This window comes from Cornus florida, unplaced genomic scaffold, assembly GCF_030987335.1.
Source record: "Cornus florida cultivar Cherokee Brave unplaced genomic scaffold, ASM3098733v1 CherokeeBrave_3.0.0_Hap2_Chr05, whole genome shotgun sequence".
Lineage (NCBI taxonomy): Eukaryota > Viridiplantae > Streptophyta > Magnoliopsida > Cornales > Cornaceae > Cornus > Cornus florida.
Window position 1 is genome coordinate 118815720 of NW_026775575.1, and position 14880 is coordinate 118830599.

At 37.6% G+C, this 14880-nt stretch overlaps 2 protein-coding genes across 4 annotated transcripts in view; both read right to left on the reverse strand.

Moving 5' to 3' along the window:
* LOC132309019 (uncharacterized) overlaps nt 1-14880 on the reverse strand; it is a 52349-nt gene that overhangs the window by 22739 nt on the left and 14730 nt on the right. For both annotated transcript variants that reach the window (XM_059807374.1, XM_059807373.1), the window contains one exon: nt 13667-13895. In XM_059807374.1, coding sequence (XP_059663357.1) covers nt 13667-13895 — 229 coding nt within the window. The remainder of the gene's footprint in view (nt 1-13666; nt 13896-14880) is intronic.
* On the reverse strand, nt 8470-12390 carry LOC132309018 (uncharacterized). Of its 2 annotated transcripts, none has more exons than XM_059807372.1 (2): nt 8752-12390; nt 8470-8633 (listed from the first exon to the last, which is right to left on the reverse strand). In XM_059807372.1, exons 1-2 carry the CDS (start codon nt 9515-9517, stop codon nt 8476-8478), a joined length of 924 nt encoding a protein of 307 aa, XP_059663355.1. In that variant the 5' UTR covers nt 9518-12390; the 3' UTR covers nt 8470-8475. The 2 variants fall into 2 exon arrangements, 1 of the variants encoding a protein (XP_059663355.1); XR_009482532.1 differs by having other exon boundaries at nt 8516-8633; nt 8752-12383.

A 14880-nucleotide genomic window follows, 5' to 3' on the forward strand; every position in this document is an offset into this window, starting at 1 on the left:
ACCCGTAAAGTAGTAGTCCCCCAATCACGGCGCCCCTTTTTGAGAACCCGTGAAGCTTCCGCCGAAGATAGAAAGCGAAACAACAATAAGGAATCCGGCAGAGGAGAAACCACAACTCCGGAGGAGACCTTCCAAACACAAGACGCCAAAGTTGCGATTTGAGCCCTATCACCCACTTCCTTATCAAACTTGCCCACCGTCCTCTCTTCTCCTTCCAACCGGGTCATCATCCAGAAAAATCGGAGTCCCTTTATACGTGTTTGCAGATCTCGCAGACCCACCTTGAAACAGACGAGGCAGCCTAGCAACTTCCAAGAACGAACACATAAAATAGACGAGGTAGCCTAGCACCTACATCAGAGAATGAGAAGATAAAATGAGGCTTGATGAGAAGGGGTAAGATATAGATGAAGTGATGAGAAATCAGACTGAGGAGGAAGGCTAGACAGATTGAGGGTAGAGAAAAACAAGAACTAAGGGAAAAAGAGAAGAGAAGAGGAGAGGAGAGGAGAAAGAGAGTTGGGGGGAGAAGAAGAAGAAATTAGGAGAGAAAAGGAAATAATCTCGATATTACTTAATCAAACTTCAAGATAACTGATACACATACGCAGATCTTAAATCCTTAACAACAAAGGAATCAGATATCAAAATAATTGTTTGCGCCAGCCCTCGTGTAGTTGTCGCCACTCAGTATTCGTGTTGTCACCGCCCAATGCCAACCTATGAGTAGTTGTCACCACTCAGCATACGTGTTGTTGTTGTTACCCATTGCCAACCTACGAGTAGTTGTTGCCACTCAGCATACGTGATGTTGTCGCCACCCATTGCCAACCTATGAGTAATTGTCGCTACCAATGATTAGTTTATGCGTAGTCGCACGTAGCCATTTATGCTTGTTGTACAGTATTGTATGAGTTGTCACATGTGTACAGTTAGTATTGTATGAGTTGTCAAACGTGTACAGTTAGTATTGTATGAGTTGTCACCTACCCCTCATTACCATATATAGAATTACCATGTATAAGGTTTACCTGTTCTCCACTCACCAACTCCCGTAGCTTCTCCTATATAAACACCATTGTATTATTGTATTACTTAATAACATATACATTTTCATATATTCTCTCTCTCTCTCTTTCAACATGGTATCAGAGTGGAAATTGATCTTTCTTAAAAAAAAAAAAAAATTATTTATTCAGACTCTCTGATCTTGATTCCATCTCGACTTTCTCTCAGCAATCTCTTCTCAGCGATCTCTCTTCGATGATTTCAGTTCTCGTCTCGGCAATCTTTCTCGGATCTCTCCTCGATAATTTCTCTCGGGTTCATCTCGACAAGACAAGATCTTAGTTCTCTTATCTCGGCTCCCACTCGCTACTATATCTCATTTGTTAGGTAGCTCTTGTGATGGATACTAAGGAATCCCAGCTTCTTGGGTTAATCACCAACACCAAACTGAAAGGCTCCAACTACCTTCAATGGTCTCGAGCCGTAGAGGTGTTCTTACTAGCTCGAGGAAAACTGTCCTATCTTGAATCAACCAAACCCACCAATGATGAAAAGACTATTGAGGCTTGGGAGAAAGAAGACGCTCAGATTATGACTTGGTTGTGGAACAGCTTGGAGCTTGAGATCTTCAACAACGTGTCATTCCTAGAATCTGCCAAAGATATCTTGGAAAATCTCAGGGACATGTATTCTTCAAAGAAGAATATATCTCGTATTTATCAGTTGTATCAGGATATTTTTAATCTCCAGCAGGGAGATCATTCTATTGAAGATTATTACTTAAGGGCATGTGGGAAAAATTGAATGTTTACCAACCATTGATTACAGACATAGAATAACAAAAAGGGCACGGGGAGGAGTTTCGGGTGACAATTTTTTTATCTAGACTTAAACCCGAACTCGCTCCGATCAGTTCGCAGATTTTGTCGAGATACCCACAGCAAGTGAGACTTTTGCTTAAGTTCGAAGAGCATCTATTCATGCCCCTGTGATTGAGAAGGACAACCACTCTGCTCTTGTTGTTCCTATTGAGCGACATGATACTTTTCGTGGAGGACGAGGGGGCAGAGGTCCTTCCAACCCAGGCCGTGGTACTCGTGGAGGCAGAAGGGGTCGCGGCAGCAAGAAGTGTACTCATTGTGACCGAAACAATCACTGTGTTGACCGTCTCAAAGCTCGACTTGTTGCTAAAGGATACACTCAGACTTATGGCCTTGATTATACTGATACGTTCTCTCATATGGCCAAATTGAATTTTGTTCGTGTGATAATCTCTCTTACAGCAAATCTAGACTGGCCACTTCATTAACTTGATGTTAAAAATGCCTTTCTACATGGCGACCTTCATCAACCTGGGTTTGAGTATAAGGGGGAGTGTGTGTGTCATCTCAAGAAGTTTATCTAAGGCCTCAAATAGTCCCCTCGTGCATGGTTTGATAAGTTCAGTAAAGCAGTGGTAGCTCATGGTATGACCAGAAGCCAGGCTGACCACTCTCTCTTTTTTAAGAAAACGAAACGTGGTATTGTGATTCTTGTGGTGTATAGATGATATCGTTATCACCGGCAGTGACAAAGATGGGATGCAAGTTCTAATGCATCACTTGAGTTCTAGCTTCCTTTCTAAGGATTTGGGCAAACTTCAGTATTTTCTAAGAATTGAGGTGGCTCGGTCAAAGCAAGGCATTAGTCTTTCTCAGCGGAAGTATATTCTTGATCTCTTACAGGATACCGGATATCTTGGTTCGAAACTTGTAGCTACACCCATAGAAACTAATGTAAAACTTCAGGTGGATGATGGTGGCCCACTCGATGATCTAGAGATGTATTGGAGACTTGTAGGTAAACTTATTTACCTCGCAATCACTCGTCCAGACATCTCCTATGCAGTCAGTGTTGTGAGCCAGTTCATGACCAGTCCTCAGATACCTCACATGGAGGCAGTTGTATGCATCTTGAAGTATCTCAAGGGTGCTCCAGGATGTGGTCTGCTTTATCGATCTTTTGGACATCTTTGGATTGAGGGATACACAAATGCAGATTGGGCCGGTTCTCCTTCTAATCGACGGTCCACCACGGGTTACTACACCTTCATAGGAGGACAATTAGTAACTTGGAGGAGTAAGAAACAGTCAGTTGTGCCTCGTTCTAGTGCTGAAGCAGAGTATCGTGCCATGACACACACTACATTTGAACTTACTTGGTTGAAAACTCTTTTACAGGAACTTGGGATTTCAGTCCAGTACCCAATTCCTCTCCATTGTGACAATCAGGCAACTATTCATATTGCTAGCAATCGAGTCTACCATGAGAGGACCAAACACATTGAAGTAGATTGCCATTTCATTCCATCAAAAGTTAACTCGAATGAGATTGTTACACCTTTTGTTCCTTCTGGTAGACAGCTGTCAAACATCTTCACTAAGGCGCTTCCCAAGAACTCTATTGATTCCATATGTAGCAAGCTGGGAGTTATTGACATTTACTCTCCAGCTTGAGGGGGAGTGCTGTACAGTATTGCATGAGTTGTCACATTGTAAGGTATTGTATGAGTTGTCACACGTGTACAGTTAGTATTGTATGAGTTGTCACCTACCCCTTATTAGCATATATAGAATTACCATGTGTAGGGTTTACTTGTACTCCACTCACCTACTCCCGTAACTTCTCCTATATAAACACCATTGTATTATTGTATTACTTACTCAATAACGTATACGTTTTCATGTACTCTCTCTCTCTCTCTCCCTCTTTCAACAATGCCTAAAGTAGGTGCACAATCCATCCTCGATCTCCATCAATCTCCCTGAACCGAGAAGAACTCTCCTCCGGAGGGCTAAAGCAGGTGATACTGCTTTATCAGTACTCATCATCTTTACTCGACATTGCATTTAAATTTGGATGACCTTTCCATTGAACAAGATAGTGATAAATATTTCCAAGATGAGTAATATTACTTTGATGCCCAAGAATATCATCAATTTGGTAGTGCACTTGAAGTGTAGTAGGAACTGATGCTGACAAAATAGGAGGCTCGAAGGTGCCTTGGTAAAGAAGCAAATATTCCAAAGTCAGAGTAATACTTATATCTAATGGCATGTCAAATGAATATGCATTAGGTCCTTATTCATGGTAATTGAGTTAAAATCCAGCAGTTTCAGTATTCAACTATTGGAAAGAGTTCTCAAGATAAATTTCTGGGCGTACACAAATTATAATATAATATCCTTCATTTCATTCTTGATTCCTATTATGAGTATGTGTAACAAGTTTATAATTTCAATTAGTTAAAGCAATTTCTTGTGACATTTTGACATGAAAGTCATGGACAAGTTGAACAAAGGAATCAGGAAATTCAAATGAATAAAAATATGGAGGTAAAGGAATAAAGTCAATAGGTTGCTGAGCAGAAACATCATAGATATTCTAGAAAGAACAATTACAAGTTATCCAATTGACCAAATTATTATAAGTATACTCCATAACAAGTAACAATAATCTCCAATATCCAAGCGCTTTTTTCCTACACGACACCTGATTAATTACTCTAGACATTGCTTAAAAATCATAGTTTTCTCATTAATTTGAGGATGAAACGCATAAGAGAATCTCAAATTCATCCCTGAAGTTTTACAAAGTATCCTCCAAAAAATAGCTTCCACACTTGACATTTCTATTTGGCCACAAAATAGAAGTGGGTAACCCATGAAGTGCATCAATCTCTATTAAAGGTTCATCCATTTGTTATTTAACATGTTCCCTAGGAGCCATGCAACTAAACCGACTATCGAAATCTAAGAAGTTTCTCTTTCAAATCAATAGAACATATAGGTTATCTCTTGAATTTTATAAAATCATCCAATTGCCCTATACTATACTAGTGCTTTGGTATTTGAAATAGAACTCTGCTATAAACTAAACTCCAAATAAGACAACTACTTATGATCCAGTATACCTAAATTCACCAATAGATCTAATACCCAAGCTTTGACATAATATTCTTATAGGTCGGTAGCCTTAAGTTTCGATCAACAACTCAACGCTTCAAGGATCTAGAAAATTTGTTTGCACTTACATCCCTTACGAATCTAATCCTTTAGCTCTGTCAAATTGCTATTTAAAAATAATTCTATTTCATAATACTTCCACAGAGGAAAGGACATATTAATCATGTGGTAGGGTGCCCAATTAAACCTATAGTTGTATTTAAAAATAAATAAAAATTAAATATCTTGACTCACCACAATTTAATAATAAATTACAATAGTATTAATTCAAGTATGGGTTGGTACGTGAACACGTTTGAGATGATTGAAGTAGCACCCATTGGAGATGAAATTATAGAATATCGATAGATGGTTTGGACTAGTGCAAAGAAGGTCACTAAGTAAACCAGTTGGGAAGAATGAAATGGTTTGTGTTGAGAGTAATGCTAGGGGAACGAAAGACCAAAACTATCATGGCTAGAGTTAATCAGGAAAGATATGATAACATGTGACCTGACTAAGGCTATAACCTTAGATATAGCAGAATGGAAAAATAGGATTCACAAACCAATCCCAAATAGTAGGGAAAAGACTTTGTTGTTGTTCCAGATTCCCAAACTACTTCCAATTTTCCCAAATTTAAAAGCCAAAATGATGATTTCACAAATCCTTACTATTTCCTCTTTTGAATTGAAAAAACTTCAATTGTTCAAATTCTCAAAAACCGTCAACTATTTTCACCTTCTAATAGCTTTCAATTTCAAAAAACACTATTTTTACCCTCAACCAAATTTAGAAACACTATTCCTTTAACAAGGTGCATTTTAGTCAAGGTTGTCAGGATGGGGACGCTATGACCATAAGATTCTATAAAACTATTAGAAAAATAACTCTACTATCTTCAACATTAGTAGAATAAGGCTAAACAACCAACATGATCAACATTCTAGCAAAATCTATTAACATTAAAGATATTAAGAGTCTAAGGCCATGATTGATACCGTTGTTCAACGCTTAACACTGAACACCATCACGAATTTTAAAAAATAAGAGTGTTTGTTAACCATTTAGGCTACCACTTAAAAAATTACGCATGGCTAAAAATAGGCCAAATTTTTTTTTTGATAAGTAATAATGAAATAAAAAGGCGTTCAAAAGGGGAACGCGTCCCTTATACAGAAATGGAACCGGGGACTAAGGCCCCAAAGAATCTAAAAAAATAATTAAATCATCTGAAGAGGAACAAGAGCTCCTCTTCACATAACTAAAAAGAGAACGAATAATATGGAGTTTTAGCGTCGCCATGGAAGACTCCTTTCCTTCAAACATTCTGCTATTTCTCTACTTCCAAATGTACCACAAACGCAATGTGGGACAATTCTCCAATAATCGCGTACACCTTTACTCACACGACATCCTCTCCAAGCTTGAATCAAATCCTTAGAAGAACGTGGCATTACCCAAAGCATACCAAACAACCCAAGAATAAGATTCCAGCAATCGTACGCCATAGGACAATGCATGAGGATATGATCAATTGACTCACCGTCTTGCTTGCATAGACAACACCAATTAACAAAACAGTTACCCCGCTTCCTCAAATTATCAATCGTCAGTATCTTACCCCATACAGCAGTCCAAACAAAGAATGTCACCCTAGTTGGAGCCATAGAACGCCAAATGGTCTTCCAGGGGAAGTCAAGACCAACAAAATTAGATAGACATAAGAACAAAGATCTCACTTCGAAACGACCATGGGAAAAGGGAATCAATATTAGATTGTCACTACCTCTGCCAACTGCCAACTGCCTCCTGCCTATACAGCATATCCAGAAGAACACACACCTCATCCAGCTCCCAATCCTGAAAGGAATGCCTAAAGCGCACATCCCACGTAATCCCACTATTATCAAGCCGATAACAGTCAGCTACGTAGGCGTGTCTATCAACTCCAATAATATATAATTTGGGAAAAGTACGAGATAATGGTTGGTCACCACACCAAAGATCCTCCCAGAAACGAACGCATTTGCCATCACGAACTTTGAACCTGATATGAGTAGAGAAGACATCTCATCCCTTCCGAATGGATTTCCACACCCCAACCCCTCCCGCAAGATGATCCGGACCAATAGACCAGCCACCACTCTCTCCTCTATACCGACATGAAACTAACCTTCGCCAAGGACGATGTCTTTCTCTCCCGTATCTCCATAACCATTTACCCAAAAGAGCTTGATTAAAAGGAACCAACCTTCTAATACCAAGACCACCCAACTTCATCGGCTTGCAAACTTACTCCAATCTGACAAGGTGATACTTGAACTCTTCGCCCCTTCCGCCCCAAAGGAAATTCCTTTGAATTTTTTCCATCCTATCAGCAACGGAGCATGGAATTTGGAACATAGATAAAAAATATGTGGGAAGGCTCGATAAATTGCTCTTAATAAGAGTAACTTTACCCCCCTTAAACAAGTATTGCTTCTTCCATCCTGCCAATTTCTTCGCATACCTATCAATCACAGGTCCCAACTCCCCACTCTCCTGGAAGAAACCCCTAGGTTTAAACCCAAATAAGGAATGGGGAAAGAACTAACCCTACTATAGTTGTTAAAGGCTCAAGGCGCACAAAAGCGCAAATGCCTCCTGGAGCCTGAGGCACAAGGCGAGGCGCGCGCCCGACTGAAGCAAGGCGCACGTTGGAAAAAAAAAAAAAAAAAACCCACCCAATAAAATATTAAAGATGCAATAGTATATATAAAAATGTAAAAATCAACTAAATGAATTACTTAAGTTAAATATTCAACATAAAGATGCCAAAACCAAGTAAATCAAGTACTTGAGTTCAAAACAGTGAATAATCAAACATATTAACATAAAGATGCAAAAGTCAACTAAGGAGAAGTATAAGATTAAACTAAAACAAACATAAACATTATTTCTTCCTAAGAAGACAACACCAATGAATCTAAATATCATCCTCGTCATCAATAAGCATAACATCATTTTGATCGTCACTAAATGATTCATAATTCTCAGGATCCTCTTCTATCTCATCTGAATCATCCTCATCCTCATCCACAAGTCGAACTGAAGAACTTCCTGCTCCCTTTGTTGGTAACCGTGAACTAGAACTAGATTTTGATCTAGTAGACCGTTGCGGCCTGCTAGCCTCTCCAATAACAGCAAAATTAGCAACATCACCCCATGTCAAGGAATCATCTTCATAGACTAGATCATGTTCTACATCAGAATCATCCATCCTCCCCGTCAACCACTCGTTGCTCTCATCAATGTCATCGAGTAAAATGGGATCAAGACTGTCACGCATATTATATCGACGCCTCAATGCTCTATTATATTTGATGAACACTAAATCATTCAAAGTTGTTTGAGCGAGCCTATTTCTTTTCTTGTTATGAAGCTGCAATAAATTCAACTTTAACTAGTAAGTATAAAAAATTAAAATTTTAACTTTCAACAATTAAATTACAAACCTAGTTAGTAGATAGTATATACTTACATGGTTAAACACGCTCCAATATCGTTTACAACCAGAAGAACTGCAAGTAAAGCTTAAAACCTTTATAGCAAACTTTTGGAGAAGTTTTGTTGACTTGCCATAAGCTTCCCACCAATTAGCTATTAAAAAAAATTAATAATGATGTTTAGCAACTTTAGCTTCATCTTTCTATCGACTCTATTGTCAAAATAATTTTAACACTTAGCTATACTAACTTAATATACTTTACCAATTTACCTGGTCCTCGTGTATTTCTCTGTCTAATAGCAAAGGGATTACCAAAGAGGCCCTCAGCTTTAGAATATAAGGACAGCTCCTCAGTAATTTTGTCTTGGTCTTTGATATCCGGGATTAACCTTGCAATGCATGCATACAAACCCTTTGCAATCTCTTCATCTTCTTCAATTTTCGGATTTGAATAAAAGTATTCTGGGTTCAAATAATAACCTGCTGCATGCAAAGGGCGATGAAGTTGAACATTCCACCTCTTATCAATTATTTCAAAGATATCCTTGTATTTGTCTTCTACTTCCCCAAATGATTTTGCAATGGCTTCTTTAGCCCTATCCATAGCCGCATAAATGAATCCCATGGGAGGCTTTTTCTCGCCATCAACTAATCTCAAAACTGGAATAAGAGGACCGGAATCCTTAAGGCTAAAGACAATGTTGTTCCAAAAGGAAGGCATCAAAACATAAGAAGCAACTCTTTTACCGGCTTCCTCTTTCGCCCATTTACTACGATTCCATTCTTCTGAAGTAAACATCTTTCTCAAGTTATTCTTTTGCTTGTGAATACTTGATAATGTGATGAAACATGTAGCAAATCGAGTCTTAGCGGGCCGTAGCAACTCCTTTTTATGAGTAAAGTTCCTTATAATGTTCAACAACTTTGGACGCATATAGATATAACTATTCAACTCCACTGCCCTCTGCATTGTTCTAGAGATGGACGGTACTTTCCCAATGTCTTCCAACATCAAGTCTAACAATGAGCAGCACATGGTGTCCAATACAAATATGGGTGTTCTTTCTCTAACATCCTCCCTATTTGAAACCAAACGGAAAAAAGAAAAAATGATATAAAGAGAATGAGTAAATCAAAAAAGATTTAAATTATATATTTGTAAAGAATTTACATACTCTAAAAGTTATAAACATTGAACATTCTTACCGGCAGACTTATTGCTTGATTCACTATCTGTGACGACTTGGACGACATTTACTACTCCAATGTGGTTCACAAATTTATTAAGTAAGTCAAACATCTTTGCACCATCCTTTGAAAAAGAAGAAGTATCTATCGATTCAATAAACATGGTTCCCCTTGAACTATTTACTAGGAAATTAAGCAATGTTCTCCCTCTCTTGTCTGTCCACCCATCTGCCATTAATGAGTATCCAAATTTTGACCACTCCTCTCTATGGTCATTCATCAAAGCATTGGTATTATCCAATTCCTTCCTAAGCAAAGGAACTCTCACCTCATGATAACTAAGTGGTTTCATGCCAGGACCATATTGTCCAATTGCTTCAACAACCTCGGCAAAGCTATCATACTTAACAGCATTGAATGCAATTCTTGCGTCATACATCCACCTTGCAAAAGCAGCACACGCTCTTCCTCTCAACTCTTTCTTGCATGCATCATTAATGATTGTCTGTTTTCCCCCCTCCTTTCTTTTTTGTACCACAATTTCCGGTCTGGGAGTGAAATATAAATCAATCGGTCCCTTTTGCTTTTGCATCTTTGAGGAATTGACACTAGCACTGCCACTACCTGCACTAGCTACCCTTTTTCCCCGATTGTTAACTTCCATAACGTCATCCTCATCCTCTCCATCAAGGAAATTAATTTCATCACTAGGTAACAAATTCATTTGCTCTTTTTTTTCCTTTTTCTTACTCATGTACTCTTTGATTTCTTCTCTAACACTAGATGGGCATCTTGTGCATGCACTCACATTTCTATACCCTCCAGCTAAGTGTTGCTTAGCCCGATAAATACCTCCTTTTGTAACTTTTGTACAAAAGTTACAAGTGACGGCATTTGTATCTTTCGGATTCTCCAAATGTGAGTAATTCCATGCCGGATCCTTTCTTGAACCATCACTAGGCATATTTTAAAGTACAAACTACAATCAAATTCAAGATAACAAAATAATAACATGATTAGCATCATGTAATCAGTGTCTACAACAACTCTGACAAAAAAAAAAAAATTACAGAGCTTCAAAGAATCAAAGGCATATATGGACACTGCATGATAAATTCTATTATTCTATATGAGATTTATCAACTATATGAGATGTAATATATATGCATATATGGACTGCATGATTCCATATAGGCATATACCAACTGATATGTATACTACAATTTATTCCAACAGCACAGAATTGTAAAGTTGTAAACTACAATTTATTTCAGCACAGAATTGTAAAGTTGTAAACTAAAATTTATTCCAGCAGCACAGAATTGTAAAGTTGTAAACTACAATTTATTCCAGCACAGAATTCTAAAGTTGTAAACTACAATTATTCCAACAACTCAGATTATAAAAAAATAAAAAACAAAAATAAAAGAAGAGGCTGAAGAGCAGAAGCAGAGAGAGCCGAGAAGAAGAATAGAAAGAAAAAAAAAAATTTTAAAAAAGGTTAGAGAGAGCCGAGAAGAAGAAGAATAGGAAAAAAAAATATTTTAAAAAAAAAAAAAGAAAAAAAATTAGAGAGAGGCTGAGAGCCAAGAGAAGAAGAATAGAGGGAAAAAGAAAAAAAAAAAAAAAAGAGCAGAGAAGAAGAAGAATACAAAAAAAAAAAAGAAAAGAGAGAGAGGCTGAGAGCCGAGAGAAGAAAAGAAAAAAATAAAAAATAAAAAGAAAAAGAAAAATAAAAAAAAAAGAGCCGAGAAGAAAAAAAAAAATTAAAAATAAATAAATAAAGAAGAGCCGAGACTCGGCTCAAAGAAAAAAGAAAAAAAAAAAAAAAAAAAAAAAGCAAGACTCTAGAGTCGAGGAGAGCCGAGAGAAGAGAACTGAAGAAAAGAAGAAGTAAAAAAAAAAAAAAAGAGAAGAGGAAGAAGCAAGGAGAAGTGGAGAACTTACCGACGCTTCACAAACGGCAGATCCGACGAGCTTCCGGCTTGTACTTCTCTGTCTCTTCTTCCCTTTTGCTTTTTGCTTTTTGCTTTTTGCTCTTTTTTTTTTTTTTTTTTTGACAAGTGATAAAAGCTTAAAGTAAACACTGTAACATATCTGAATATATCACGTGGGTCTGTCACTCACTGTCTCTCACACAAGTCACAAAGACTTACAACCAAAATAATCAAAAAAAAATCAAAAAAAAAAACTTTTTCAAACAGGCGCGCCAGTAGCGCGCCTGTAGCCCTGCGCCTAAGCCCCAAAAGCGCGCGCCTATTACAAGGCCCTCGCCCTAAGCCTTTCAAGGCACCAAGGTGGCGCGTGGCGCCTGGCGCCTCAGGCGCGCGCCTTCGGCGCCTTTAACAACTATGAACCCTACACCCAAGGACTGCAGCTAAAGAGGAAATGTCCTGAGCATCCCCTATCGGGACAAGCACACTCTTAGCCACGTTGACCTTCAACCCAGAAACCATCTGAAAACATGCTAGGATACACCTCAAATATCTAAGTTGCAACACATCAGCATCACAGAAAACCAGGGTGTTATCCGCAAAGAGAAGATGAGAAATCTCCACCTAATGTACTAGATCTCTTCCCACACTAAAGCCTTTAATAAAACCAAGATTCTCTGCCCTTCGCATAAGTCTACTCAAGGGCAACAACCTTAGCCAGGAGTTTGTAAATACAACCCACTAGGCTAATTGGTCTAAAGTCTTTAATGTCTGAAGCGCCTCCCTTCTTAGGGATAAGGGCAATGAATGAGGCATTAAGCGACTTCTCAAAAACGCCATTAGAATGAAACTCCTGAAATGTGCCCATCACCTCGTTTCTCACAACCGCCCAACTTTCCATTAGAAACCGCATAGTAAACCCATAAAATAGGCCAAAATTTTAAGTAACATAAACCTCTCTTACCGCTTATCGCAGAAGATAGTAAGTGATTTTAGGTTTTAAAATATTTTCTTAATGACAATTATCCTGAAATAATCCGAATGTTCATCACATTCCCCTTCTTAAGTCTTAACACTTCTCTGGACTCTCCCCTATTGCCTCTTTAGTGCTTCTCAACTCAACCAACCCAAATACGTTCAAAATTTAAAACTAAGCTCAAGTAAGAGTAGTCGAGTGAAAATTGAATTGATATTGAATTCCATAGAGGTAACATAATTATTCATGGAATAGAATTCTTTCATACATACTATCTTTATACACATTTTGTGTTTTGATTTTGAATTTTTATATTCAATATTAACATTAATATCCATTGTTATATTCAATTTAGTTGAAAAGATTATTTTTTCTTCAGAAAAAGAACAAAAAAGAGATGCAAAGAACAATGAGAAAAAAACAAAGTCTTTTTGTTTTTGTTTCAGAATGGGCAAAGAATAGGCGGGAAAACAGAATTCTTTCCGTTTCTTGTTGTGAAAAACAAAGAAATAAAAGAGAAATTGAGAAGAATGAAGCAAACTAGAGGAAATTTTTGAAGTTTTGAGCCATAACTTTGAAGTTCAGAGCTGGATCATCGCTACCATTGATGCTGGGTCTCTGTTTTTTGTTTCTTATTCAAGTAATTTTTTATTTTTTAAATGCTATTAGGCTAAAGAGTTGGGCTTTATATTTAAAAGCAATAAAATTCTTTGCCAAAATGGGCTATAGGCCCAAAGAAAATCAGAAAAAGAACAAAACAACACGATTTAGCAGGATCAGTAAGATCGTGCAATCCTATGCGATTCTATGATCCTACTTCTGATTCTACCAATCCTACTGTGATCCTACATCCCAACGATTTTTCATATGATCTGGATCGACTTAGCAATTTGGGATCGTAGAATCGTAAGATCCTACGATCCGGATCGAATGTTTAACAACCATTATATTAGTGTTAAAACCGTTCAATAAGTAAAACCATTATCCATATTCTACCCGGAATGCGCCCTTGGTCTACTACTACTATTGCTGCAAAAATGATTAAAAAAAAAAAAAAGAATTGACGAAGAATTAGCAATTTGTCTACCTTCATGACTGTCAGATCATCCATTGGACCATCAGGTGTCCTATTCATCATCGCTCCTAGAGCATTTCTCATGGCAATCTGCATTGCTGCTTCAATTTCTTTAGAGCATTCCAGGGCTGTTGAATTGGCAGCAGCCACTACGGTGGCAACCGTCCCCAGTTTTGTGGAACCATTTCCACTTAAGGAATTCACAGCTTCTTTATGAGCCCTTAGAACCAACTGTGTTGCACTGATTTTAGAAAGAAAAAATAAAAATAAAAAAGAAGTATAAGTAAAAATAACAACTGCAACATCAACACAATGAAAGAGATATTTTACAACTGATTCAGTTTTTCGAGGTGAATATATTTACCAAGCAAAAAAATAAAATCCAACAAGATAATCATTAACATCAAAAATCTTAAAAAACATTTAACCACCTGATAAGAGGTACGACAGTTTCTCAATTAGCAAAGATATTTCATATGAGTTTGTATGAAAATGTGTCATGTGATTACAAATTTTGTGAAAAAAAAAAGGCTGTCTCTTGGCCCATAGTGTCGTATCTCTTCGTCATAAGTTTCACATCAACGTTGAAGCTGGGATTGTAGAATGAATGCTGAACCGAAAGATTGAATTGACATCTTGATGAGGAACAAGATATGATTCACACACATTCGTTGCACATGCTTTGGCATTATTTTTGGAGAAAAGGGAAAGAGAATTAAAATTAAGGATTTTAGTAAATTAGGGTTTTTATTTGCTCACTGTTTGTTTTGGTGATGTCTGAATTTTAAGGGTATTATGGTATTTTTATGTTTTAGGGTTTGCTTAATAATTTGCCTATATAAACACTCCTGTGTAAACAGACAATTTAGCTTTTGGTTATGGAATAATATTGTGAGTTTGAGAACTCTCCTGTCTTCTTCTCCCTCAGTGTTCTTGCTTTTCTCAATCCCTTTGTCTGTCCAACCTACCTATTCACTCTAATTTCTAACCCCCTTCATTTGTCTCCTCACCCCTTTCTTCTAGTCTCGTCTCATCTTCTCATTCTCATCCCCTTCTTTCTTTCCGGTTCTAAATCAAAATTTCAAAAAAAAAATATCAGTTCTGCTCATGTCATGGGCGATACATATGATTCACTCACCCAACCCCGTGAGATGTTTGCACATATGTACACTAGGGGTGACACATCTGTTTTCCCCAAAACTCAGACATGGTGCTAAGAACAATCA

What these genes read in the sequence shown, in the direction of transcription:
- LOC132309018 (XM_059807372.1), bottom strand. Translation starts at nt 9,517, where the DNA reads ATGTGCTGCTCATTGTTAGACTTGATGTTGGAAGACATTGGGAAAGTA. An exon ending in GAGAAATACACGAGGACCAG is followed by an intron (nt 8,634 to 8,751) that starts GTAAATTGGTAA and finishes TTTTTTTAATAG; the next exon opens with CTAATTGGTGGGAAGCTTAT.